The sequence below is a fragment of the Rhamphochromis longiceps genome, linkage group LG4, assembly GCF_057381845.1.
Source record: "Rhamphochromis longiceps isolate RC_006_pf linkage group LG4, R_longiceps_female_GT1.1, whole genome shotgun sequence".
NCBI lineage: Eukaryota > Metazoa > Chordata > Actinopteri > Cichliformes > Cichlidae > Rhamphochromis > Rhamphochromis longiceps.
The window spans coordinates 10,847,054-10,874,938 of record NC_140560.1 but is presented as its reverse complement, the minus strand read 5'-3'; the positions used below and the strand labels follow the sequence as shown (position 1 = coordinate 10,874,938).

The 27,885-nt window shown below is 44.8% G+C and overlaps 1 protein-coding gene across 3 annotated transcripts; it reads right to left on the bottom strand.

Moving 5' to 3' along the window:
• Positions 1-646: 646 nt before the first annotated feature.
• LOC146671065 (nucleosome-remodeling factor subunit BPTF-like) lies at positions 647-27,303 on the bottom strand. Of its 3 annotated transcripts, none has more exons than XM_085403236.1 (31): positions 26,565-27,303; positions 23,891-24,713; positions 22,131-22,351; positions 19,137-19,322; positions 18,746-18,928; positions 16,637-16,849; positions 16,472-16,551; positions 15,986-16,338; positions 15,727-15,858; positions 15,397-15,526; positions 15,163-15,298; positions 14,796-15,065; positions 13,170-14,697; positions 12,769-12,893; positions 12,544-12,672; positions 12,276-12,426; positions 12,064-12,187; positions 11,713-11,956; positions 9,086-9,225; positions 8,885-8,993; positions 8,566-8,801; positions 7,304-8,468; positions 5,684-7,197; positions 5,447-5,529; positions 5,137-5,362; positions 4,499-5,028; positions 4,226-4,402; positions 3,874-4,066; positions 2,324-2,408; positions 1,870-2,056; positions 647-808 (listed from the first exon to the last, which is right to left on the bottom strand). In XM_085403236.1, the coding sequence occupies exons 1-31, from the start codon at positions 27,058-27,060 to the stop codon at positions 793-795; spliced, it is 10,185 nt and encodes a 3,394-aa protein (XP_085259362.1). In that variant the 5' UTR covers positions 27,061-27,303; the 3' UTR covers positions 647-792. The 3 variants fall into 3 exon arrangements, with proteins under 3 accessions (XP_085259362.1, XP_085259363.1, XP_085259364.1); XM_085403237.1 differs by having other exon boundaries at positions 9,086-9,222; positions 26,565-27,302; XM_085403238.1 differs by lacking the exon at positions 18,746-18,928 and having other exon boundaries at positions 26,565-27,302.
• Between the last annotated feature and the right edge of the window lie 582 nt (positions 27,304-27,885).

The following is a 27,885-nucleotide window of genomic DNA, read 5'->3' as shown; positions in this document are numbered from 1 at the left end:
TATCTAAAAATTATTTCATTGTTATTTAAAACAGTCAAATACAGGCATATCTTACAAACGCTGTACATGATTTAGAGAAAAAAATAAAAGAAGGGTATATACATTCAAGACAACCACCTTAACAGCCAGGACAACAACAACAACAAAAAAAAAAATCAAACTCAAGGAGGGAGGCAGTATACAAAACGTCTTATAAATATCTCTCTATATTAAAATATGCAGCTTTATATCGTTGAGTCAAAATTCCCAAATTAACTCGGGTGTAGAACTGAAATAAATACAAGAATGAGAAACTAAAACGCATTTTCTACTGAACACAACCCTCGTTAGTGTGACTGATTGTTCAAAAAGGCCACGACTCCTGATTCGGGATCACAGACTGTATATAAAAGATGGAAGTAGCCACCGTGGCTCACCATTATCAGTTTTGACAGCAACAATGTTGCATTCAATAAAACCTGAGACTGTTGACTGAGAGTGAAAGTCAGTGGCTTGTTTTCTGTAGCTATAAGAAAGAAAGCAGATAAAAAGTTGAAGTTGGGGCTACTTTCATTTTTTCTATACAGTCTATGTTTACGATGTGAAGACAGCATGCCCCTCAATTACATGACTGACACCTGTCAACATGGCTGCCATTGTGTTGTCACTGAAAACCGTGATCACAACGGGTTCCTGAAAACTTCTGGTGTTTTGTTTGTGTTCTTGTGCCTTTTTATTCTTTTTGTTTTGCTTTCATATCAATATTACTAGAGACCCCAGCATCCAGTCCAGACTCCAGCTAGACTGGCCCACTTAAGAATCTGACAATCTGTAAGAAAGAAGAAAATGGGATGGCATAAATCAAAAAGGCATGCAGCAAAAGTGAACAGACACAAATGCAAGATGATACACAATACAAGATGTAAACATGGCACTCGGGTTTGCCAAGACACTGGATGTAATGGCCTAAAGTCTGTCAGCTCTCTTGGGTTTTTAGTACTGCCAAGCAACTACAACGTACAAGTAAAGCACAAGTAAAACATCATCACTACACACATGCTAGTGCTATAAAACAAAAGAAGAAGAAAAGAAACCGTGAATGGAAAGCCATAAATGCACACATTAAAGGGGACCTATTAAAAGTCCACTATAGTAGCTTTGAAACTTCAAAGTAATCCTTAATTCTTATTTCAGCCCTGCTCTGTCCCTTTAAGCCAAAACTCTGCTGATTGGCTGCCCCTTGTAACAGCAGTGGGTGGGACTTATATGCCTGTAAAGAGGACTCTCACTGACATCAGGCAGATGAATACCTGCTCATTATTTGAAACCTTACCCGTGTTTAATATGAGCATAAATACACCACAGCTGATATACTGGTATTGGCATTTATAACAGCTGAGAAATGGCAAAAAAACAAAACATAAAAATAGTAAAATAAAAAAGCTGAGGGAGAAAAAAATCCCTAAAAACCTGGCAACCATGTTATGAGTGTTAATGTTGCGTGGTTTGTCCACCAGAGGGCACTGCCCTGTTGGCAATACAGATTAGAAACATGACAAACAACCAGCTGATCCAACCTTAGCAAGAACGAATGTCAGGAAATCTATTTGTTTCATGCTAAATATTGGCCAGAATATCAGATTTCTTTAAAATCACTAAATATCGGTACCAGTCTTAACAATCCTATATAGGCTCTAAGCATAAACCATTACATAACAGTATCGAAAATATGGAAAACCATCATAGGTCCCCTTTAAGGAAGAAACAAATGAAATGGCAGAATTACTGAAAAAGCCAGTCAGGCCAGTCAAGTGTTTACAGCAAACAGACGAGCACGGAGGAGAGAAACTTGTAGGCCGAGTCTGCGGCACCAGCAGCGCTTAAACTCACCTGCTCGCTTTGAAACCTTTTAGCTTCTGTACAAAGAAGGCTTCGAGCGTCTCGGCGCACTGATAGAAGGGCGTGTCGTTGGGGTTGTAGTAGCGGCAGTTGTCGAAGATTTTGGTCACGTCTGCCACAAACTCCGTGAGCTTGTGATAATGTCGCTTTTGCAAACGGGTTTCCATTGTGGAAAAGTCTGCGAGGAAGGAAAAGCACGACACATTGCTCACATCACAAAAAATACATACATTTACACAATTTTTTATCACATAATTAGTCTATGCAAACTTGACAAAGAGAGGCAAAAACAGCAAATAAATGCTGTAACTGGAGGAGAAACTAAATAATTATAATAAGTTAAAACAAAATTCTCCCGTACGTGGTGAATTCACACGTGAGTAAATACTTTAAAAAGCATTGTCTTTTTTTTTTTTTTAAATGACCTTTTGTCACACAGTCTTACCCATTGGCTCCTTGATCACACGATAATAATCAGGCGCGTCATGTGGATCCACCGGCTCCAGGAAAGGCCATGCCATTTTATGAGACTGGGGAAGAGAAAAAAATAATAATTCAGGAAATGATGCCGGTTTTGTTACTGCAACTACTTTAGGCATAAAATAAAACTTCACTGTCAACATCCCTTGACTACACAAACAAACACACACATAAATAGCATCAAAGCACTTAAATGTAAAGACAAAGCAAGTATTTTATTGTGTCTTGTTGCCATGTTTTAATCTCAAAAAATCCATAGTTTTCACTCACTTTTTCTACAGTTTATAGATTTTACAGTTTCACCCAGTTTTGGAGCCACCTGCATTTTCTGAAATATAAAAGACCTAAATAGAGATTGACTCAAAACATCCCCATCCCCACGTTACCAGTTTATAAATTGTGTTGATAGGCCACGTAAAACCAGAGTCATGATAAACAATATATGCTGCTTATGAGCAAAAAAAAAAAACACTGGAAGTTTTAGAGAGAGAGAGAGAGAGAGCAGAAAAAGAGGGAGAGCGAGTTTTGAGATGTTGAGAGATTTGTGACGTTTAGCGTGTTTGGGGTGTGTAGTTAATGTGTTGTCTTGTGTAGTTAGTGTTTAGTGTTGTGGATAGTTTTGTGTTGTGTGTCAGAACAATGAGGCGACTGCTGTCTCCAGGTAGAAACAGGAGTGATACACCTGCTGCTGTCAGACCTGCAGGTATCAGGCTGTGATGTTCTCCTTTATAGTGGACAGAAATTATTGTTTTGGAGTGGCACAAATAATTTGTGTGGCATCTTATTGAATGCAGAACAGCTGATTGTTCTGTAAATAGTTTGAAATGGTTATTTAAAAAATCAAGGTAAAAGGTAAATGGATGCAAATAACTTTGTTGTTTGCAAAACTTGTGCATATGATTTTAAAATTGAAAATGTATATTTGCATTTAAAGTTATGAAAAATGATTCATTAAACATGTTTGTGGTTGTTACAGTAAAAAAATATTTTCTTCTCTGATTTTATGTTTTTTGTCTGATTTTAGATCAATTGTGTTAATACAGTATGTCAAAATGAAAACATAACTGTAAATTCAGACACGTGAGGTTGTGCTGAAAAGAATGATACCAAACAAGGCAAAGTAAATAGTTTTTAAAGGTGAAATGTGGAGGGAAAATCAAAAGTAGTTAAAAATGGCCAATTATACCCTGGACCCCAGAGGTTTAAACGCTTTTTTTTAAAAAAAAAAGTAACGCAATAGTTACTTTTCAAATAATTAATTACTTTTAGAATACTGTAACTCAGTTACTTTTTTGAAGAAGTAACTAGTAACTATAAACTATTAATTACTTTTTCAAAGTAACTTGCCCAACACTGTGTATTCCTAGTGCTGACCCCGTAAATAAAAACCTTGTGTGGGAAATAAGGAAGTCGCTGAAAGTACCTCTCACTGACCTCAGCCCACACATTGGAAACCACCTTGTTACTGTTAATATAAAAAAAATGACACAGTCTTGAATTCCAAAACTTTCATACCTGTAACGAGCGTAATATTCTTTTCAACCCCTCGTAGTCTTTGTCAGTAAGCGGCGTGAGGACCGTCATGGCGTCTTCTGTCGACTGGCACTGCGGGCACACGTACACGTCGATGTGATTGGCTTCGCTCTGCAGGATCCCCACACAGCGGCCGTGGTACCAGTTCTGGCAGCGATCACAGCCTATGTAAAACCTGTGGGTGAGCGACGCACACATCCCGGTTAGCACACTGAAGGAAGACTCCACACAAATATGCAAACAAAGGAAACGTCTGACACAGACTGAAAAACAAAAGCGGTGCTATAATTAGAGCAGACAATGCTAACGTAAAGCCATCCATATGGTGACTTACTGCGATTCATCGTATGGTGTCCGGCAAATGCAGTACAGCTCCTCATTACTTCCTCCCTCCTGCCCGCGTTTACAGTCGTTACACACAAAGTCCTCCAACTTCTTAGCCTCCTTCTCCGTGATGCCAACGCAGGCGCCGTGAAACCAGTTGGAGCACAGGTCACACCCGATATAAAACCTGAGAGAAATCAGGTGATTTAATGACAGCAGAGTGCCTCACAGTCAAATTACAATGACTTATTACAAGTCCCCCCCTCCCCTCAAGACAGCTTACTTTGACTCGTCATAGGGCGTTTTACAGATACAGTACAATTTGGTGTCCTTCTTGTGATCCTTTGAGGTAGAAGACAGCTTCTTCTTCTTCTTCTTGTGTTTTGAAGAGTTGGAATCTCTGTCCTTGTCTTTGTCCCCATCTCTCTCCTTGTCCCGGTCCCTATCCCGATGTCTGTCCCGTTCTCGGTCTCTCTCCTTCTCCCGATCTCTTTCTTTATCTCTGTCTTTGTGTCGCTCTCTCTCCTTGTCTTTGTCCTTGTCCCTGTCCCGTTTCTTACTCTTGTCGTGATGCCTCTCCCTTTCCCTGTTTCTGTCTTTGTCTCTCTCATCTTCTCTCTTCCGCTTGTGGGATGATGAAGGTGAGGTCACTGTGCGCGTGCTGTGAGAGGAATGTGTGGAGTGAGAGAGTTGGGAGGAGTGGGAAGACTGGGAAGAGGCAGCCTTGACTGTTGCTGCAGCAGCCTGGGCAATAGCAGCTCGAGCTTTCTCTTTCTCTCTCTGCAGCCTGGCTATGTCCCGCCTCAGCTCCTCCTGAGAGGGAGACAGCACATGTAAGGAATAAAAGTAAACAAGAATATTCCCACTCTCTCTGTCTATAGACAAAAAAAATATGTTTGAGAAGGCTGGAGATGTGCTCACCTGCACTTGCAGCTGCAGCTCTTTGTCCAACAGGGCCCTCTTTTTGAGGATTTCAGCCTTGAGATGTTCTTTGTGCTTGTACAGGAGCGCGGTGAGCTTGGTGGCATTCTGCTTGGAGCGTTTCTGCTCCACCACCTCTTCCTTCTTTCTTTTCTTAGCTGCCTGCTTCTCGTCCTTCTCAATCTTGTCGAGGAGGAATTTCATCACCTGGTTGCAGACGATCATCCTGAAGAGAGAAAAGAGCGCGTTAGTCGCTGGTTCATCCGCGTCATCGGTTTTAAACAGTTTTAACCGACTCGAGCTCCTGAACCTTTGGTTCTCCTCTCGCTCAGCTGCAGCCAGGGTCTTCCTCTGTTTCAGCTGTTCTGCTGTAGCATTCTGCTTCACTACCGCCTGACATTAAAAAAAACCCAAAGAAGTTATTTTAATATATGTTCGATTGTAATACAGTGTCAGGTCTAAAACAGGTCTTTATATAACTAACATTTGCACACAGACATAAATTTTGTGAGAAATCCCTAATTTTTGTTCTTCTTTTGACTCATACCTGCTTCTGGATGCCGTCTCCAGGGCTGATCGCCTGTGCGTTCTGCTCCTTCTGTTCCCTTTTAGCCTCCTGGTGTTTCTTCTTCTTTGGTGTTTGCTGTAGCTGCTGTTGTTGAACTTGCTGCTGCTGTTGTTGTTGCATCCTTTGAAGCTGCTCCTGAACACTTGCCGGTGCCTGTATGGTTACCATATTCTGGATCTGGTGGGCTTGAATCTGTCCCCCGGTTTGCTGGATCTGGATCGGAAGCTGCAGTTTGATCTGCTGAGGAACCGTGCCACCCTGCTGCTGTGCTTGCGCCTGGATCTGGGCTTGGATCTGGGCTGCAACGTGGGGCGGCAGAGCTGACAGCAGCTGCACGGGCTGCTGGAGACCTGGAACTGTGATGAGCTGATGCCTGATTGGAGACTGGACCTGAATCTGAGGCTGTGTTTGAACTTGAGTTTGGTTCTGAGGTTGGAACTGGACTTGGAGCTTTGCTTGGACTTGAGGTTGGGCTTGGACCTGAAGCTGTTGTGGGACTTGAGTTGGTTGCGATGACTGGACTTGAAACTGGGGTTGGGTTTGGACTTGAGTTTGAACTTGTGACTGAATATGGACCTGGGGCGGCTGAGAGGCCTGAGTTTGAATCTGGCTTTGTTGCTGGAACTGAACCTGAACCTGCGGGTGGAGTTGGGTTTGGATCTGAGGCTGCTGTTGAAGCTGACTTTGGGCCTGAGACTGAACCTGAGGCTGGGGCTGAACCTGGGGTTGCGGTTGGACCTGAGGCTGTTGCTGAGCCTGAGGTTGGGTTTGCGGCTGCGTTTGGAATGAAGCTTGTACCTGGTGGTGGTACTGAGGTTGGATCTGGGCCTGGGTTGAAGCCTGAACATGAGGCAAGGTTTTTGTTTGGGATTGAAACTGCACCTGAGGTTGAATCTGAGCATGAGGGGGTACTTGCCCTTGGGGTGGCTGCTGAGTTTGTGGTTGGATCTGTGCTCGTGGCTGAAACTGAACTCTGACCTGGGGGTGACTTTGAGGTTGTGCTTGCAGATGCACTTGAGCCTGAATGTGTGGCAACTGTTGGACTTGGCCGCGAGGCTGAACCTGAACCTGTGCACGGATTTGGCCTTGAAACTGGGGCTGAAGCTGAGTGCGGGTTTGGGGCTGAAGCTGAGACTGAGCGGGTCTCATGGTGGTCACGACAGAGGAAACCGGCAATCCCGTCATATGAACCTGCACTGCTGAGACCGGTATTTGTGCCACCTGCTGCACGGACACGACGACCGGGTGCTGGACTTGTGCTTGAGACTGAGGAGTCAGAGATGCCTGAGGCAGCGGAGTAACGGGGGAGTGAGTGGCGATTGGAGCAGGGGGGGAGTGAGTGGCGATTGGAGCAGGGGCGGAGGCGGGTACAGCAGCCAGAGCGGGTGGCTGAACAGCATCTGCTGCCTGTAGAGCTGGCTGAACTGGAGTCTGCGCTTGAGGCGAGGTGGGAGTCCATCCTGAAGGCTGAGCTGCCCTCTGCTCTGTCAAAGCTACAACGAGACAGAGAAGCAAACAGAAAATTTTAAAGTCAACTAAAGCAAAACCATTCTAAGGTCCACTACAACAGGACAGTGCTGATGATGGTGGGCACTTTACCTGGCACTGAAGGTGTTGTTGAGGTGGCAGTAACTGGTGTGACAACAGCGTTTGCCACAGCAGCATGGAGGGGGACAGGACCTGTGGCTTGGATTTGAGTAAGAGCTTTGGCTGGGGACGGGACAGCGATCTGCGTGGACATGACGGCTATGACGGGAGCAGAGACGGGTGCAAGGGCCGGGGTGGGAGCTTGGACAGGTGAAGGAAGAGAGGCAGAAATGGGCACTGGAACAGAGTTAGGACCAGCTGCTGCTACACCAGCAACCTGGGGGAGCAGGGGATCAGCAGCATGCACCTGAACTGGGGTGGAGGATAACCCTGGAGCAGAACTGAAGGCGTGTGCCTGGACTTGGGATCTGGGGACAGCTTGTCCTGGTGGTGAGCCTGCAGTTTGGGTTTGTGTAGGTAGAGAACTGGGTGCGAGGCTGGAGACGAGGGTTTGGACCACAGGTTGGAGGTCAGCTTGTGATGATGCTGAGGTCAAAACCTGTTTCTGAGTTATAGACGGGCCTGCATTTGGTGCTGGGAGGGCTGGAACCGATGATGCCAGCTGGGGCTGTGCAACAGCTGAGGCTGGTGTGGAGGGCAACATCTGTGTGGAGGAGTGGGTTGCAACTTGTGGCAAAGCAGTCATGGGAGTGGATATTTGCGAGAGTGCAGGGACAGGTGACGGGGTAGCGGCTGAAAGGTGCATTTGAGATGCAGCCTGGACGACAGCCTGTGGGGAAGTGGGCACGGGGGCTGCGACTTGGGTTTGCATGGGGACTGGAGCTGGAGTGGGGGCTAAACTTGGCATCTGTGTCGGGCCTGCAACATGCGTTGGGGCAGGCAAAGGGGCCGTCATTTGGGTTTGGGCTACAGATGAGGGAGTCGTCTGGACTTGTGCAGAAGCTCTGGGTTGAAGAGGAGTTGACATTTGGGTTTGGGGGGTCTGGACTGCAGTGGGTTTGGCAGGGGTAGCAGGAGCAGGTGCTGAAGTTGGAGCTGAAGATGATGGTGGAATCGGAGTGAAGAGGAAGCGCTGGACCTGGCCATTGGGCATAGCTGCCTGCATTAGTTGTTGACCGGGGCCGGGGATGACTGTTACACCCTGCGGGATGATCTGCAGCTGTCCCTGGGTCTGGCCTTGACCCTGGATCACCACTGTCAGACCTGGGTTTCCTCCCTGTGGAGTTGCACACAAAAGGATTTTTTTTTTTTTTTTAATATTTGTAAGATTAAGATATTATAAATTACTTTTAGAGAGAAAGAGTAAGGGAAACCTGTGCACTCTGTGTAAGCTGCATGAGCTGTGCCATAGTGAGTTTAACTTGACCCTGCTGCGGTCTTTGTGTCTGGGGAGGAGCTCCGGGAGACTGTCCAGGAGCTGTGGAGGCAGCACACGGTGATGGTGCAGGACCTGCAGCCCTCTGACCCAAAGCTGCCTGCACAGGTGTAGAACCAGGCACAGCTGCAGGCTGGCCACGGCCCATCGGAGCCACAGCCTGATGAACCTGACCTGGAAGGGATCAAGAGTTATTATTTGTATTGAAATGTTGGGGATGTTAACCTGAGAATAAAAAGTAGCATTCAGACACAAACCTGGCTGAGCTGCTGAACTTCTGACCCCTGCTGTGCCTACAGAGGTAGACTGAGTGAGTGGCTGATTCACTGCGGTACTGGGCTGTGTTTGGCCTCCTGCTGTGGTGACCTAGAAAAACAAACCCAAGGGTGAAAACATCAGTAATCATGCTTAGTGTCTTTAGTTAATAAGTGAAAAATGCAGGGTGAAGGACAAAAGACCTGTTGCTGGGTGGTTGAGGTGGAGGTTGTGGCTCTGAGGTTGATGTTGCCAGTTGTAGGATGTAGTGTGCTGTATGTCCTAAGGTTCGCAGGAGGCCCAGAGGGGAATATACCCAGGACTTTTTGCTGCACTACACCTGCTGACAGGAACATTTATGTTAAAAGGAGAAAAAGCAGAAATGTGCTAGGAACATAGATACAGGTAAACAAGAACAGAAGGGAAAAGCATGCACTGAGTATGCGTGTCTGAAAGTCTTCCTCACTCAGTTAACTAGATTAAAGTAGTTTATACTAGGGCTGAACGATATATCGCATTTGCGATAATATCGCGACATGATCAAGTGCAATTTTCTAACCGCAAAGGCTGCGATTATACTCTGGACATGTCCAAATTCATGGGCTGCATCCTCCTGAGGCCGCATTTGTAGACCGATTACGTCACAGCGACGCGCCGAAGGCTGTCCAAATTACTACCATATCCCAGAATTCATAGCGCGGCCCAGCCAAACTCCAGTTTCCAGCAATGGCGGCCGCTACTAAGTTTTAAAATTACTCATACTAATCTTTCTGGGTCACAAAATAAACTTTTAACATATTTTCAGGCGAGAAAGTAGTTGTGTAAACATCGAATATCTGCTCGGTTTATCAAGATATCCCATATTTGCAAAAGTGCTTCGACGTTTTCAGAGGCGTCTGATACCCACCAGCTCGACAGCTAGCCGGGAGCTCGAGGGTTACTGATGCGGCCGAGAACGGCACAACTCCCGGCACATCATTTTCAGATCACCGCGGAGTTTCGCTGCTCGGGTTAAACGTAATATATAAGTCACTTAGACAACCTAAAAATGTTATTGTTGGGCTTTTTTCAGTGTTTTGTTTGTTCGTGAGTAAATCGGTTTGGCTGAGATTAAAGTTATTAGATTAGATAAAATAAAACTTTATTAATCCCCCGGGTGGGTTCCTCCTTGGTTTTCACACAGCTGACTAAACGTCAAACAGAAAACTTATTAAACAGAAGTATGAGACAGTCGAGAATTTACACCAGTGTCTGGTTATATTTTAGATAGCAAGAAGCAGACGGCCGAGTTTATTAAACTCCACTGAGACAGCGGTGACGCTAATCAGAACTAGACCGTCCAATTTCACGCCTTTAAATTTTAAAGGCGTGTTTGTGTGTGTGTTTATACAATTGCTATTATGTTTGCACTTTATGTGTAATGTTACTGACTGCAGAGATCAGTAAGATGTGTGTATTTTTTATTTATTAGTTTTATTTATTTAATATTATTTTTTAATTGAATGACTGTCTAGTAGTTCACAGATGTCGAAAAACTGAGTGTGGTAAAGCCACTGATTTTTTTATGTATATTTCTGCAATCTGCACATTGTACTGACTTTCATTTTAATGTTTACACCAGGGTTCCTTGTCAGCACTTTATGCTCAGATGTTTGTAAGCTAAAAATAAACTATTGTGTATGTTCAAATATACTGTTGTGATTGAAGAAGTTAAATAAAAATGTCAGTCATCAATTCATGCCTCATGTCATCATAACAGAGGTCTGTCTTCCAGGAAAGAACAGTTTAAAATTAATGTAATATAGTATTGGCCATACTATATGATGTATTGCTTGTCTTTGTTTAATAATACAGAAGACAAAGACCTTAAAAAAATAATCGCATCGCAATAGCAATATTGGGGCAAAAAAATCGCAATTAGATTATTTTCCATAATCGTTCAGCCCTAGTTTATACACACAAGCCAAAGACCAGAAAAAAACGATTTTACAAAACAGCGATCAGCTTTTAGCCAGAGAACCTTTTCAGAATACACACACACACACACACACACACACACACACACACACACACACACACACACACACACACAAAATGTGGCATTATCTAAGCTCAGCATCAATACTTCAACGCAAGTCTGACATTTTCACATAATACTTCACCATCCATTTTTGGGCACACATACGCCAAAAACGGCAGGAATGGATGTCATTCTCGTGCTCCCTACCTCCTTGAGTAGTGGGCATGTTCAAGGTGACAATCTTGCTGTTAGCGGGCAGTGGCAGTTTGGCGGCGAGGACCTGGCCAGCCACAGTCACTGGGCTACCAGCGATCTGGAAGGCTTGCTCTGAGGTGGTGATGCTACCAGCCACAGTGGAGGCTGCAAGACACACCACGCCACCTGTGGTCATGGGTAACCCAAGAAGGACCACCACAACAGCCAGTCTACGGCTGTGGTGTCCACTGTTGGGAGTCAATATAAGGAGGCTGATGTTTTGAATATTTTGGTATCGGGTATATTGGTTTAGAGTCTAATGACACACGGTATTGCATGAATGCCTCAAAGGATATACAGAATTGAGAATTTTTGCAGGATTCAAAGTGGACACCACGAACCACAAAATTCTTTTGGCATGCGAATCGTACTCATAATGAAAACGCTGAAGTCGTGCAGATGATGTATTTTTTATGGATGCCAATATTACTTAAATAGAAAAAACAGAAGAAATCTTATGGCACCCTCCTCGGTTCCTCCATCTTACAGATGATGATGAGGATGATGAGTAAAAAGGAAGATGACTAAACCTCTCCTCATCTTCCAGCTGCTCACCTGAGCTGTTGTTAGCCTGACCCTGCTTGACCCAGGAAGCAAAAGACTGATGGAAGTTCTTGTCTTGCTGGAACGGGACTGGAGAGCTCAGTTTGGAGGCCAACACCATCTTGGTTCCTGAAGTTATTTGACTTGTCTTCTGGCCCACCGATACTGGGGTGCCGGGAGTGCCGGCTGAGGTGGTGGTGCACATTGTCGTGGTTGTTGTGGCAGTTGTGGTCGGTCTCTGCTGCTCGAGACGTTTCTGAAAGAAATGTGTCCTACCATTTAAATGTGCTGCTGGTGCGGCGCTTTACCCAGAGCCAGAATCTCTGATTACACCCGTGTAACTGCATTGCGCCGAGTTTCTACCTGCTGGGCTGCCAGTCTGGCCTGCTTCAGCTGGTTCTCTAAATGGGCCTTGACCTCCTCCGCTGTCTTCAGACTACTGCCGGTCTTGGAGGGATCTCCGCCCTGTGACTTCTCCCTCTCCAACCTGTGGCACCAAAAAGAAGGTAAAGTGTTCACTAACACAGTGACGCTATGAAGAAACATACAGAGGCGACGCTGAGGGAGTTCCTCACCTCTCTGCAAAGGCTCTGATCTCCCACAGCTCCAGCTCCTCCTCGGGCACCCACGTTTCCACAGCAACAGGACCAGTCGGTTTAGTGGGCTCCTGCTTCTTAGGCCTCAGAGCACTTGAGCGCAGGCCTTTCCTCTGTGGAGTGGGGGTTTCTGCTCACAAAAAGTCAGAAAGCAACAATTAATTATGTTTAGAAATCTTCTTCAAGTGGACCATTAACAGCTTGTCAAAGATCCTACATCATGCCCAAACAGACTTTCGTTTTCTACCTTTGGGAGTGTCTCTGTTTCCGAGGGGGCAGATGATCTTCCTGATGCAGTATTCAGAGCGGATGCCATAGGGCCCCACGTCTCTTCGTTTTATAATCTCAGTTGTGGTGATGTCTGTCTCCGTTGTTTCTTTGGTGAAAGATAAAACACATTGCCACATTTTCATATTTTAAATAAAAAAAACAGCAGAAAACTGTACATAACATGTGCTCAGAATTTTCTAACCTTTTCGCGTTGTCCCTACAGCAGCAGAGGGCTTCACAGCCATGTCGTCCCACCTCAGGCAGGCCCACAGCAGCCTCAGCATTAGACTGACCCCTGCCAGCGACCTCACAGTCTGAAGACGGTACCTGAACAGTCACCAAAGCTGTTAGTTAGTAAATCTTCCAACAGTAATTCAGTTTATATTAAACTTTTTTCAGCTGCTCTCTTATTCACTGGGGTTCATCACAGTGGCTGAGAGGCCACTACTACTACAGCCAACTGTGAGACGAGAGCCTTTCATTAAAGAAGCAGCTAAATTATTTGAGGGATTGAGTCTATGGCAACCTGGCTATTGCAATGACATCATACTGTAGCAGCAGATCTAAAGGTAATTTCAAGAAAAGGTTAAATGTGTTACGGACCTCCACGTGATTCCAAAGGTGGGCCGAGGTGAAGGGTACGGCCATATATCTGGAGCAGGCTTGGCATTGTAGTTGAAGATGGGAACTTCTCTGAAGCCTGCCTTCCTCGCCAGTCTCTTAAGGTCATCGTTCGGGAGGACAAAGATGCTCTTCTTGCTGCTCTTGGTGACAAATTTGCGGTAAGACGGCAGGGCTGTGCCCGAGCGGGCCTTCTTAGTTTTGGAGAACCTTAGAAGGCTGACTCTATTTTTGGTGGAGTACTCTTTACTTATTGTCATGGAGCTGGCTGAACCAGAGGCGCCCGTTTTGGTGTCAGCAGCTGGAAGTTTAGTCTTCTGGGAAACGGGCGTTCCGGAGCTGGGCTGGGTGGCGGAGCTGGAAACGGCGCTACTTCCTGCGGGCACATCGAGCTTGCTGGTGCTGCTGGGCGTGTCTGGTATCAGGGAGTTCTGAGATACTTTCGTGACAACGTCATTGGTGGCAGAGGACTTCAAACCTTCACCACTAGAGCAATTATCTGTAGTTTTATTATTCTGGCAAGAAGGGCTTGAAGACTGAAGCGTAACAGGCACTGCCTCCTTGGTATCCATGGCCACATCCTCACTCTTACTAACAGAGTCTCCTTTCTCTCCAACATGGTTCTCTAATTTTGGGACTTTCATAGGAGGGGGGTGACATATATCGGATACATCGTTTTGCGAGAGGTTTCCATTCATCAGGGACTTGACGGGCTCTTTGACGTCACCTTGATCTCGGGTTTCTGGGTTTGAGTGCACGGGTTCTGTGACCATAGTTTTCCCATTCACCTGTACTGGACTGGTCTTGCTTTGGGTTACCTCCATGCTCTCTGTGTCACTCTGTTCAGAGTCTTTCTCAACTTCCTCATAGGCACGTTTCTTTGAATTCTCAGACTTCTGTGTTTTTTCACTGTTTTCTAATGTCTCTGTTATACAGTTGTTTTTATTGTTAAGGCCAGGGTTAGTTAAGGGTCCTCCATTCACCTCTTTATGGGCACAAACCTCCCCGCTGTTTCCGTGCACAGAATTTAATTCCCCCTGTTGACCTCTGTCGGGTCCTAACTCCTCTGATTTGACCTCCAGGCCGTCCGTCTTTGCTTTTATGTCCTCTTGATCGAAGTCAAGCTTTTTAACCATGCCATCTTTCACTTGTAGGCTTTCGTCCTTCTCTTCTACTTTAACGCACGGAGTCGTAGCTGTCTGCTGTCTGGTTGATCCTTCAGTCTTAATAACAGGAGCAGGTTTTGCGGCTGCCTGTCTTAACTTCTCAAGTCTCTGCTTCTCCTCCAAGGTGAACTGCTTCACCCGGCGCTCCAGGAGCCCGTCCAGCTTGGAAGGCTTTACTTTCTTCTTATAAACTGTGCGCAGCTGGAAGCCCTCACTGACGTTCACGACGTCAGCGAAGAGTTTCGATGTTGCAGGCTCCTCCTTGGGTTGCTCGAGTTTCTGGGTTGGTTCATCCCTCTCAGGATGTGCAGCAGGTGAGGAAGGGCCTTTGCCATCAGGATTATCTATGACAAAGAAGAGCAGGGGTTAGTGGATGATGGAGATGCACATTCATGGACAGCATAGAGGCAAAAAAAAACCAACAACCTTAAATTAAACTTACCCTGCTTGTTGTTTGAAGAAACCTCTGTTTTCTCATCTTCTCTTTTTGCTTCAGAATTTTTTCCCTGCGCCTCTTCTGCAGGCTTCTCCTCCTCTGTGGAGTTCTCAGATTTACGGTCCTCCTCGCACGAGGCCCTCTGAGATGACTCTGTGACGGATGCTTGTTCTTTGGCCTTGTCGGCTGTCTTTTGAATTGCCTGAGTCTCCATTTCTGTTGGCATTTTCTGCTTATTTGTACAGTCTGCTGCATTTTCCTTCCTCATTTTAGCCGCTAATGAAGACAGCAAAAATAGTTTATGCACCCAAAGCGTCAGCCGCAGGAGAACATATCAAGTACCATTAAGAAATTAAGCTACTTCATCTCTTACCTTCCAGTTCTTTGCGGTAGTTTACGTTTGTGTTTCCCGGGAGCCTCGGAACAAAATGGGCCACGTGCGTCCTACTGACCCAGCACCACCCGCCATACCCCGTCACTCTGTACTCCTCCCCCTTCTGCTTCCACACCTTGTTTGGAAAAAATTACGAGGAGGTTAAAAAGTAGTTTTCAGACGAGGTAGTTTACACATTAACACAGAGAAGAGTTAAGATGCTGCTGTTTGTACCTGGTGTTTGATGGGGATGGTGTATTTCACCCATGTGGCCTGCTGCAGTGTTTCCTCATCTTCCAGTTTTTTCTCTCGTTTTTTCACCTTCTCCTTCTCTTCCCGCTCCATGGAGGTCATACGATGTAGCCTGTATTAAAAAAACATGAGCAAAGACATAAAGCACAAGGACCGTATTGGAAACAGGAAAGTCATTACCGAGTTTGTCAGCCGTGCACTCCAAAAAGGAAAAATGAAGAAATCCCAGGTGCAGTGACTCACAAATAACCCTTTAGTTGTGTTTTACTGTTTGTACAGACATTTTCACAGCGCCACGTTAGTTTTGTTTACCTTGTGTGTCCAAGGGATTCCTTCCATACAGGCAGCATGACCACTGGTTTGATGGCACACTCCAGTATAGCCAAGGCCAAAGCAAATTCTCTGGCCTTGCTGCACATCTGCACTGCTTTGTTCCAGTTGGTCCTAGAAACACCAAACACAAGCAGCATAAAACTACTGATAGTGATGTTCATATCTGAAATGCGACTTTGCCCAAACGTAGCACGTCTAAGAACTACACGGGGGGCGTTTCCACTGGTCCCAGGTGTACCTGTGTGATGCCCAGTTGGGATGCATAAACGGTCCAGGGATGTTCGTCTCCAGCTGGATGATGGTAAGACGCAGGGTGGAGATTGTCAGGCTTCTCGAGCCGTAGATGGAGCCGTTCCATTTGAACTCCGACGCGGTGGTCAAGCTAAACTTGTGGGAGAGGTGACGCTTCTTGTCGTGGTCCTCCCGGTGCTGATGTTTGTTGAGGGCCAGGACATTGGTGCTGTACTGGTTTTGGTAGACCCTGTATTTACCCTCTTGGCCAAGTTTGAACAAGTTGTTCAAATTCACCGTCAGGTCCCGTTTCAAGAAGCTGAGACGCAAGGACTCGACGTCTGAGCGAACGGGCGATGACTGAAACACGAGCAGAGGACAAAGGCACATAAAAACCCGTTTTTATATTTAAAAAACAGAATGACAGTTGCAACAGACTAAAGCGGCACATTTCACTTTTCAGCAGTGAAGCTGGACCAAACCTCTTCCTCACCTCCTTGCTCCCTCTGGGCGTATGGTTATTAGACTCCTGCGCCGCTCCTCGCTCATTCTTGACCCTTTCGTTATACTCCTCTGTTATTCAGAACACACACTCACTATCAGTATCACCAAGGCAAAGGTAATTCACCACAAATGAAAAAGCCCATTTAATTATCACCTGTCCCATCCTGGCTGGTAAAAGAGGACTGAGAGGACCTATCGGCCAGGTCAGGTGGCTCGGGTTTCTTGGAACTCGCCGATCCAGGAACCTGGCTGCTGCCACCATTTGCCTCCGCTTGAGACGACTGCGGCTGTTGTGGTTGATTTTTAGTTGGTGCCTGCAGATCACCAGCTCGCCTGACTTCGCTGCTAGACTCTTTCGAGTCCTCGTCTACAGAAATATGCCAAAAAAGACTGAGTGCAGTTAACAATAACAATAACAGCATCAGCAGTGCGAGGTGTTAGGAAGTAAAAGTTCCTCTATGCATGTGGGAAAATGTGCCTGCTCCCATCACTACTAAAGTATTAAAATACCGTGCATGCATGTGGAAATTTATGAAATGTGCTTATTATATTCACATCGCCATCAGAAATGTAAGCCACATATTTATGCTTGCTTCTACAAAGACGTCTTTTTCATCTTAGCATCTGCCTAAAGCTTTTATTGTGAAGGGTAGCCTCAGAAAGAGCCCATGGTGCAGCTCAGGTAGTGACGGTGAGCTGTAAGTGGTAACTGTGTGTAAATAATTGATCAAAAAAAGAAAAATGTACACAACATTGGTGAACAAAAAGAACAAACCAAAAATAACAATTATTAAATCCTCAAAAAAAGGTGAAAAAAAAGAAGTGTATATGTGAATTAGCATATGCCCAACAAACTGTTATAAAAGAAGAATGCTTAGTCGACAATTCAAAGCTTCCTCAGACCTAAAATAACTGAAATCTATGACACTTCCAAAATGAGGCGAACACCTGCGGCAACCTAAAACGTCGGCTTTGCCTCAGAGTCGTAACGGGAGAGCGTTGCACACACATGGAGCTCTTTGTTGACGAGGTAGCAGGTGGGGAAACGGCGGAAAGAGCCTTTTGTCTTGAGCGACAAGAACCCGACCAAATGGCCATAAATTGGAAAGAGAATAAGGAGCTGCTTGTGACAGACATGGCGTGGTAGCTGCTGCCAGGGACGCCGTTTATCACAGTGCCAAAAACAAAAAAAAAGAGAGAGAGAGGAAAAAAACGACATGCTTTTCAAGACCAAGCGTGCAGCAGACAACACAAAGCACAGGATAAGTAATTAAATGCACCAGGAATAACTGGGAGAGCTTGCTAGCAGCGCTTAATGCACCTGCCTTCTTTTAAAGCTAAGCGTAGGAGCAAAACACACGGAAGGGTTTCTGTGCAGTGACGTGAAAGGAGAAATCATCTTCTCACAGTTATGGCCACTCCAGTGTCGTCAGGTCTTGAATGTTCAGAGACAGATGGATGTGTAAAAACTGCCACTGAGGCTTTTTTTTGTTTGAAATGTTTCCCTGTGTCCAGATCTTCAGCGTTTTCTTTCACACCCACCGAGACGCATGGAATGCACCCGAGCGGCCTCCGCTAGGAAATATGCATCACAGCGTTTCACACTAGCCCGTTAAAGTCAGGGCAAACCGTAACAGAGCGGACAGCCAACACTACAAATAAGCTATAAGTGGAAAAAAAATAAATGGAGACCAGAAAAAGTGTTGCAGCTGAGCTGCATGGTTAAAAAACTTAAGTATATTAAGGAAGGAATGGAATTAGTTTTTATATTATAGTATAACAAAACCACAGTTCTATTCCTACATTTGCAAGTGTTTGATAAACGTAACCAAATGTGTGCAATATATGAAAAGATTTTACTGTGCACAGGTATGGTGACACTGGAGCCCAGTATGATGGCTGATGTTAGGGCAGGGTCCTTCTCATATCTGCTGATATAAATCAGGTCAGACACATGTAGATGGTAACTGGTGTAGCCTGTAAAATATAATGATACTAAAACTCTTTCTCTGGTTTAAATGCCTGCTCAGACGAAATCAGACCAGTTCTGCTCCTTAAAAAAAAAAAAGTTCTTACGCGTGATCGACGAGGTTTGAGACGAACCCTTAAATCCAACAAAACAGATGAGCGGGGTAAAATGAAGGCAGGGTGAGCAAGAAACAGCGGAAACAAAGCGACAGATGATAATGGATGCACAGCCCAGCAGCAAGGCGTGAAGTGCAGGACGACAGCTGGACTGCAGACCAAACATGAGTCTGAGTACCTGTCCTTTCCCGCTTCGCATCTGGAGCTGACTCGCTGCTCTCCTGGCTCCCAGAATGGGAAACTTGCGCTTCCTTGTTTGATTCAATGGATTCTGTTTTAGGCAGGGCTGTGTCCAGCGCGGCAGAGCCCGGGTCAGGATCTGACGCGCGGCTCTCTTCTGCAGCAGGCGGAGCGCTAGCCGCTGTGGTGCGACAAGACGAACAGCACCGGAAGAGTCAAAATGGGTCAAGTAGAGGTAAAAATGAATTTGCTTTGATAATGCTGCAGACAGAATTTCAGCTTCTGCGTGTAGGAGGCTAGCTCTTTACTTTGAGGAATTGGAGAAAGTTCCAGTGGGCAGTTGAACAAAAAAATAAAAAAAATAAAAATACATTGGAGAAACTTTTTACCTTGTGAACCAGCTTCTCCCATCGGTTTAACCGCTTTGCTCTCTGCGTTGTCGGGCTGCGATGTGGACTCGGCAGTAGCGTCAGCTGCATTTACAGAGCCTTTATCTGAATCCTGCTTTGGCTCCTCTGCTCGAGTCTTTGCTTCCCGTGCCTCCCGCCTGACCTTCAAACGCTCCACGACAACTTCTACAAACAAACGGAAACATTCATTCATTCGACATGGAAGGCAACAATTACACATATGTGCAAATGACGTAGAAAAGTAATACTTTAAAACTGTTAAGTCTTAAATCTAAAGCATTAAAAGTAAAATAAGAGGTCTTTCAGAGCTGCTGCTCTGGGGCACGAGGGATAAATAAACAAACATGTACTACGGCCAGCCTGTCACAGTCTGACAACATGTTGTTAGACGTACTAAATAGCAGTGAGGAGCAGACCAGCATCTAACCAAACCCCACCAATGTTTGTGAGATGTTTACGTGCAGATAGTCATTGTTTACAGGAGGCTTACATTCCAGCATCACTGAAATAATAAATAATTAAAAACCGCGTTAAAGAAATTATGCATAGAGGCTCTAGCATTTCCTTGATCGTTTCTTAAAAGACAGAAGATATAACGAGCCGACAAATATAGTGCAGCAGACCAAAACAAAAGAAAAAAAAAGGATAATAAATGAATGGCATAGAAATAAAAATTCTGCAAGTATAAATGGCATTAAAATAGCTTCTCTTTTTGCCTACTGTACTCCACTACATTTGTGGTGTACTTACAGTAAAACAAAAATGAAAAAGGTTAACCACGAAGTTTCGGAACAACAGAGCTAATCAGACACGTAAACCACCTTCATCCAGCTGAACATGAATATTTCAAAGAAGCTAACAAAGGCAAAAGTGGTTAAAACCAGCCAAAGGTGAAGGCCCGCCACAAGCCAGCAGCCTCGGTATGAGCAAAGGTTCAAAGAAAATTATGGCGAAGAGTGGAAAAAGAGAAAAGGCTTTTATTTAGTGAAGTTATAAAGACAATGGAAAATTATGCAAGCACTGACATTTGTTTTGCCCTTCTTTTGCTTTTGTGTGGTAGGTGAAATATATCAGGTAAAGGTGAGCGTACAGCAACTCATTTTCAGGTCTTTGTACCACTTTCTAGGAGGTGAGCGCTTTATTTTCAGGGTTGTTTAAGTAAACGAAGATCCTGTAACTTTTACTGCAGCTTGAGAGAAATGGTAAAGTTTAACAAATGGTTTTATTATGAACATAATAAGGTTAATTAAAGAAAAGATGTCATGCAGTCAGTTGTAGTTCTCACAAAGAAAAATCTGTATCAGGAGATCACAATCAATGCATGCCTGTCTGACATTTCCCTTATTGAGTTATCTCATGATCATTTTCTTGACTAATTATTTCATATATGAGTTATTAGACAGACATCTTCATCTTCCGCATGAAAACAAGCGCTCACTCTTCCTGCTCAACAAATGACAAGGGCGGAGCCTTATACCACGTGATACAGAAGCTGTGCCGTGTGATGCTAAAATTAGCAGGGAAAAAACAACGGAGAGCACGTCAGGGATGACGAGAAAGTGACAGGAGAAAATCCGTCCCGGTCAACCACCCAAACATCAATAATGGGAACCTTATACAGCGCTTCCCTATACACGTCGAACTCCCGCAGGCACAAAGAAATTATGGAGGCTATCACTTATCACCTGACCAAAGATATGGCTCCCATCAACACTGTGCAAACGAGGGATTTAGGAAAATGATCAACACCCTAGACAAACGCTACACAGTGCCGTCCCGCAACTATTTTTCTATTGTTGCACTACCTGCTCTATACACGCAGCGTCGAGCAACGGTGGAGACGGAATTTCAAGCAGTACAACATTTTGTGGCAACGACAAAATGTGAGACATTTGTTGTTTTTATGTTTATTTATTGTTTTTATGTTCAGTCTCAACTGATACGAAGTTGATGTGCAGTTAATAAGTGCAATAAATATTTATATTGGAAAAGAGAATTGTGAGAGAATCGTGATCTCAATTCTAAGCCAAAAAATCGTGATTCTCATTTTATGCAAAATCGTGCAGCCCTAATAGTATCCTCCAGAGTCCACTACAGAATAAGGCATCCATATCATACTTTTCAGTTCCAGTATAACCCGCATTATGTTTCTATAACTTCACTAATCCAGCAAAAATTAAGTTATTCCCATAAATAAAGATTTAAGATGGAGTGGAATTTCCTTTATCAAATGTTCAACATCTCAAAGACATCATGTGTCATAAACCTAGTTTTCACTGGGACAGAGACAACTGCGTCCCCACTGACACGAACCAGGTGCAGGCCTCACCGTGCAGCTGCAGAAAGCTTTTAACTGATGAAAAACACCAGCTTTACTCATAACTCTCTTTTGTCTGCAGTGGCTTAAAAAAAACAAAACATTTTCTTCCTCTTCAGGCTTCAGAATACCTACAAAAACCTCTATCTTTTGGCAGATCCTTAATAAAACACAGCATCTAGCAGTTTCTGACATACACAGGAAAACTGTTAGAAAACACAGGACAGACATGGCAGCCTGTCAAACTCAAACGGAAACTGCTGGCTAAGTAATAAAAAGTCTTCTAACCACTGCCTCCCTGGAGGAAAACAGAAGGGGAAAACAGTTGCTTGCTGTCTGAGAGAACACGACGCAGGAAGAAAAGGCAGCACCTAACATTTCTGCGCCAACTGTCAGAGATGCAAAGTGCTGCTGCCTGCAGAGCATCGTCTGAAGCATCGACGTGTTTCAGAGTGCAACCCTGCGGGACCTAAACGCGCAAGGATGCAAGCGTATCACAGCTCGAGTCGCAAGTGCTCTGATCACTGTCAAATCAATGATTTCAAGCTAAGCGTCGCTACATTCTACATCTCTATAGCATGAAAATCCACTACTATGAGCCTGAGCTCCCTCCATTTGCAGCTATCGCACAAAAGTAAAAAATCCATGATGTGTACCGTTGGCTGCAGTGAGGTAGGCTTTATTGTTTCCACGGGCTTTGTTGGTAAGGTCCTCTGTGATGTCCATGTGAGCCTGGACTTCCTCCTTCATCTCCTCGAGGGTTGCATGCAGGTCCATCTCCCAGTACTCCTTATCCAGGAACTCCATGAGCTCCTCCAGCTGAGCCTTGGTGCTGTAGTACCAGATCTTTTTCTTCTCATGCTCCCCATCCTCCTCACTAGGAAGAGAGAAAAGGCTAACCATTAGATTAAAAAAAAACATTATTTCCTTGGCTATGACAGTGCAACGTTTAAATAGAATATAATTTAAAGGGGCTGAACTCCAATTGCACATTTTTCTTTTGGGCTCCAATAGAGCAGCTTTGCATGAGTCAAAGTTCACAGTAATCCTTATGCGTCTTACACAGAGTCTGAAACAAGCTGTTTTAACTCCTTCCCCTTCAAGGAAGCTTTGTGCTGATTGGCTGCCTCTTGTAAACAGAAGCTTTGAACAGCAGGTGGGTGGGCATTCTGGACTGCTAGAATAAAGATAAAGAATAACTGAAACATCATCACTGCATCTTCTTCAGGTGTAGCAGCTGCCATAGGGTGAAAGGCAGGTTACACACAAGACAGGTCACACCATGGTAACACAGAGAGTGCTAGCACTCACATTCACACCTACAGCCAGTTTACATTAACCTTTGGACTGTTGGAGGAAGCCAGAGCACCTGGAGAGAACCCACGCAGACATTAGGCAGAATATGCAATCTCCACACAGAAATGCCCCGACCAGATGGTGGATTCGAACCCAGGACTTTCTTGCTGTGAGGCAACAGGGCTAACCACCAGACCACACACCAGAAATGATGACTACCAGGTGTTAAATAGGTTTCGATTCTTTGCTTTTATCATGCGTTCAGCTCAAGTATAAAGTTTCTTTCCCCTGAGTCAAAGAGATTAAAAAGATTATGGCAAATACTGCCTGGCACTGAGATTGATTTCACCTGTTGTTTGTAAAGGCTATGCTCAAACAACATCATTTCCGGGCATGAGATGCAATCAGGAAAAGCATGACTGGCACTAAAAGATAAAGGGCTTGGATTGCAGGGCTCTTCTATAATTTCTTGACAAACAAAGGACTGAATATATGAAAGCTTATATTATTTCCCAACAACTTTCACTTTCTCTCTGCAGCTGTTCACTCTAAAGGTTAGAAAACAAAAGGGCGATTAATGAGGGATCATCTTTTAGAAAATGGTATGCAACTTTATACATTTATGTCTGCATGGTCTTTTTTTATTGTATGCTCAAAGCTGGGGCCTGTCTGCTTATGGTATCATTCATTAATAGCTTGTAATGTACCATTTATACTTAGACCATGTAGATGTAAGTACATTTGTTTAGCTAAAAATTAGCCAGAAAACCAAGGATGACTGAACTTATTAGGACATTTAAAACTGTAAAATAACTAGATGTTGCAAATCGGCCATATCTAATCTACAGTGCAACTGAGATAACCGAACAGACACTCATTTCATCGAACTGTGCTTCAGTCTTTTCTCTGAATAAGTTGCAAAGTGGTTGGTTTGATAATATCTCTGGTGTTACATCATTCAAGTTACAATTGGGCAAAGTCAGATTTGAGAATAACAATCTGAATAGATTTTGACCACCTTAAATAACAATGATCAAATGCTTGCTGCTTGGAAATAAGCTGCTGGAGCCAAAGAGACCAGCACAGAATAATACTGAGGGAAACAAGGGCTCCGACTTACACAATAATCCTTCTGTTGAGGAACCAGTATTTCCTTTGGTGGCGGTCATATCCAATGGGCTCCTGGCGGACGTAGGGCCTACATTTCTGCGCCTCAGGCACACAGTCTGTGACACCGGACACCTTGTGCGCCACACAAATCTCACACTGCCACTCGTCCTCTGGAACTGCTTCCAGTGGCGGTTTCACGCACTCCAGGTGGTAGACTGCCGAGCAGGTCTCACAGCACAGCAGGTCACCCAGGCGGTGACACACGCGGCAGTGGTCGTCGTACTGCATGCTGCCGTCAGACATGAGCTCCTCGCGGGCGATGTTGGTGGTTAGGAACTGGTCCACCAAAAACTGCAGCACCTTAATCTTACTTCCAAGAGGACTGTAAGGGTAATCATCCACCTCCTGGTATTTCAGAACATGATGGTACTCCACATCGCTCTCACAGTATGCCCGCAACACCTCGGGCCACGTCATGCCGTCAATAAAGTACAGAGTAGAGTTGACACTGTCCTTGAGGTCAGCAGGGCCAAAGGTAGTGTTGGAGGAGTCCTCCTCATGCAGGATGGCCTTCAACAGGGAAATATGGGTCTCGGCAATTAAAGTGCATTGCTCCTGGCCTACCAGTGCTGCACAGAAGTCCTCGAAGCGGAAGGGGGAGAGACGCAGCACCGTGCTGAAGTTCCGTAGCACCTCGTAGATGGAGATGGCATTGAGTAGCTCCTCATTAACCACCAGGAGGTCCTCAGAGGTGTCGGGAAGCTCAAGAGGAGGGATCTCCTTCTCTTCAAGAATGGGAGTTCGAGGTCGGGGAGTTCGGCCTTTTTTCCTCCCTGTGGGAAACACGATGAGATTTGTGAACGAGAAATACGGCACCTCAAAGTACCAAGTACAACGTAACAAAAGAAAAAAGTAACACAATTACTTTTAAAGCTGTCATGGTAATAACTATGTTAAGGATATTACCAGCTTTTGAATTGTCATACATTTGCAATATATTACAATGCTCACCTGTAGTATTTTTTAAGGTAGTTCTAACTATTATTGTTTTCAAATATGCCTGTGAAACTTATGTGCCAGAAAAAAAATCAAATAAAAAGACAAAATAGAACATTTTACCCTAAATGTGAAAAAAAGTTAACTTTCCAAGTCTGGTTCAAAAAGTAAAACCTTGCATCCATCATTTTAGTCGATACTGGCAACAAAAAGTCAGGAGAACCCCTAAGCAATACACCTGCTGTAACGTGTTAATTAGACTCTCGCCGTTTAGGCCGTTCCTCAGCCTTTGGCTTATGATGGGAAGGGGTTCTCTGCTTTTCTATGGAGAATTTAGTGAACCTGCGCATCTTTAAAGGCTACATTGACTATGAATGATACATACGTATGCAGATTACGGAACAACATATGGTGCATGTACACGGTGCTTTGAGTGCTCAATGAGAATAGAAAGGAAAGAAATCACTGTCTATCTTTCTAAGGGAAGGTCTATATTTTTAGTAAGACAATGTAAAACCGAGAAGTAGCCTTATTATAGCAGCATGGCTCTATAATAAAGCTCCCCACTAGAAACCCCATGGTTCATTGTGAAACAGAAAACACGGGCAGCTGTGCAGGGCTACCCCTGAAACCCCGTGCCAAGCAGGGATGGGGAATGGTTTTACTTTCAAAACTACAGCATTTGCTCTCCTCAGGTTTACCGAGTATTAAAAAGAAGCTGCGATTCAACACAACACTGAGAACCCAGATTCAAACTCAAAACGAGCAACTGGTTTTTTGTTTTTTTAAATGTCCCTTTTTTTGTGTTAAAAATCAAATTTAGATAGTTGATTTTTTTTATTTTCACTACTTTCTATCTACATTATACACAGCGGCACACCTTTTTGAGAATCCTGCAGTGGTGGGAAACTTTTTAGAGCGATACTTTGGCATAGCCGGGTCGACACATGGCCAGTGTCATTATTAGCTAAATGAGGGAACCTCCACCTCCCTGCACTGAGGAAAACAGTGACTGTCACCTGGCTAATATTGTTACATCTACTTAAGAATCCCAATACAATGTTTCCTGGCTCGGTTGCACCACGAGAACAGTTGCTGTCGGTGTTTTCATGAGTTTGAACTTGATTGATTTACAGTTAGCCAAGCTGTCAAAAAAAAATGACAAGCATGCTAGCTTCGTGGGCTAGGTTAGTTAGCAGTCTCTTTTGTGTACTCCTAATAAAACACTCAAAGTAGAAAGTAGAACATACTGCTCTCATAAAAAGCACTGGATGTTACGAACACTGATTAAAAAACATACAGGTGTCGTTCTTTAACCAACGCAGACTTATTAAGACATTAGCTAGAAGCTAATATTTCCTGCTAAAGTTAGCACGTTAGCAGCTAAGATGAATGCATTTGCAGATTTGATACTTGGAGCCAGAGGCCGGTGGTGTTACAGGTGAAATATATGTGAGCTATTTGGTGACAGACGTTTGTGACAACCAGGTAAGCTGGTGATCCCGCTGCCGCCTCGCTCTACCTGCAGTAGCCTTAATGAGGGGACTGCGGCCTGTGTGCATTCTCCATTTTGAACAATAACCTAACTGCTTCCTGCACTCATCAGCAACATTTCGGGATGCATTTTCAAACCCCTGCAAAGTGTGTGCAGACACCGTGCCCGTGGCAATATTTAAGTGCTTATTTACCCGGAGTGCTGGCGTGTGTGCTCTGACTCCGAAAACTACTCTCTGTGCAGTAGCTGGCATTATCCTCCTCCTCCTCAAGCATATCATCTTCCAGGCAGTCAGAGTCCTCCTTGAGGGCCTCTTCCTCCTCGGACTGAGGTTCCTCCTCAATAAACTCATCTTCCTCCGACCTCAGGCTGACAGCATCGTCGTCCTCCTCGCTCTCGTGGTCATCGTACACAACCGCTTTGGATGCAGGCGTCCGCCTTCCTCCACGACCACCCCTGCCTCCTCTAGCACCAGCACCTCTCCCTCGTCCCCTGCCCCGTGTCGACGGTCCCCCTCTTCTCTTTTTCGGCGTCTTTACGGTCTCCCTTGTGGGGCTCTCAGCGTCCTCGTCCCCGCTATCCCTTAGCCTGGGCTTCAAATTCCTCCTAGGTCGCAAGCCCCGGGCCGCAGCTGGAGATGGCTCCTCGGTTTGTAGCGGTTTGGGCGGCCTGCCCCTTTTCCCTCTCATGATAGGCGAAATCTATTATTTTACGCTCCCAATGTTTGCGTCTCTTTAGCCTGCACGAACGCGAGCGAAAGCGGGACCGCCACAAAGCTGAACTGGCGAGGATTCAGACGGTGCAATAGGCCCCGTAAAGCCCCCGTGTCTTTTTCGGGTGTGAAAGCTCAAAACGTTAGCCCGGCGTCCCGTTCTGGTGCGCCGAGAGCCGCCATTTTTTCTTCTCCTCTGCCTCTCTGGCTGAACAAACAGCAGGCCCTCGCTACGGGAGTCACGTGATGTCACTGCTTCCAGCTCAGTGGCAACAATGACCGAAATGACAATTACTCCAAATTAGTCTCATGTTAAAAGTCACACTTCTGTTTTTGTTTAGTTTATAGAAATAAGCGCACATTTTAATTTTAACCGAACATAACTGAGGCCATCTGTTTTTCTGCATCTCCATGGCTCAGTGCCGCCCTTTAGGTTTTGTTAAGATGGGAGATAAACGGCAACAAAATAATCGAAAGTAATGCACCTAATGTAAAACTACACGTTACGACGAGCTGTAAACTGGACAATGAGCTCATATGCATGTGTGGAGGATTTCAGCTGATGCATACTTTCAGAGATTGCAATAGTTTATATACGTGCAGTGCTAATATATTAAGTCGTAAGAACTGAACAAATACAAACACTTGGTATTAATAAAAGGGGAGAGGATACTCTAATAACTACATAGAGAAAATATTCAGCAAATCTATTTATTTGGCACGATTAAATAGATTTAAAAAGCCGATGAGGTTATATTAAGGCGAGTATAAAGCGGTAAACTGAGTTAAGATTGGCTCTTGT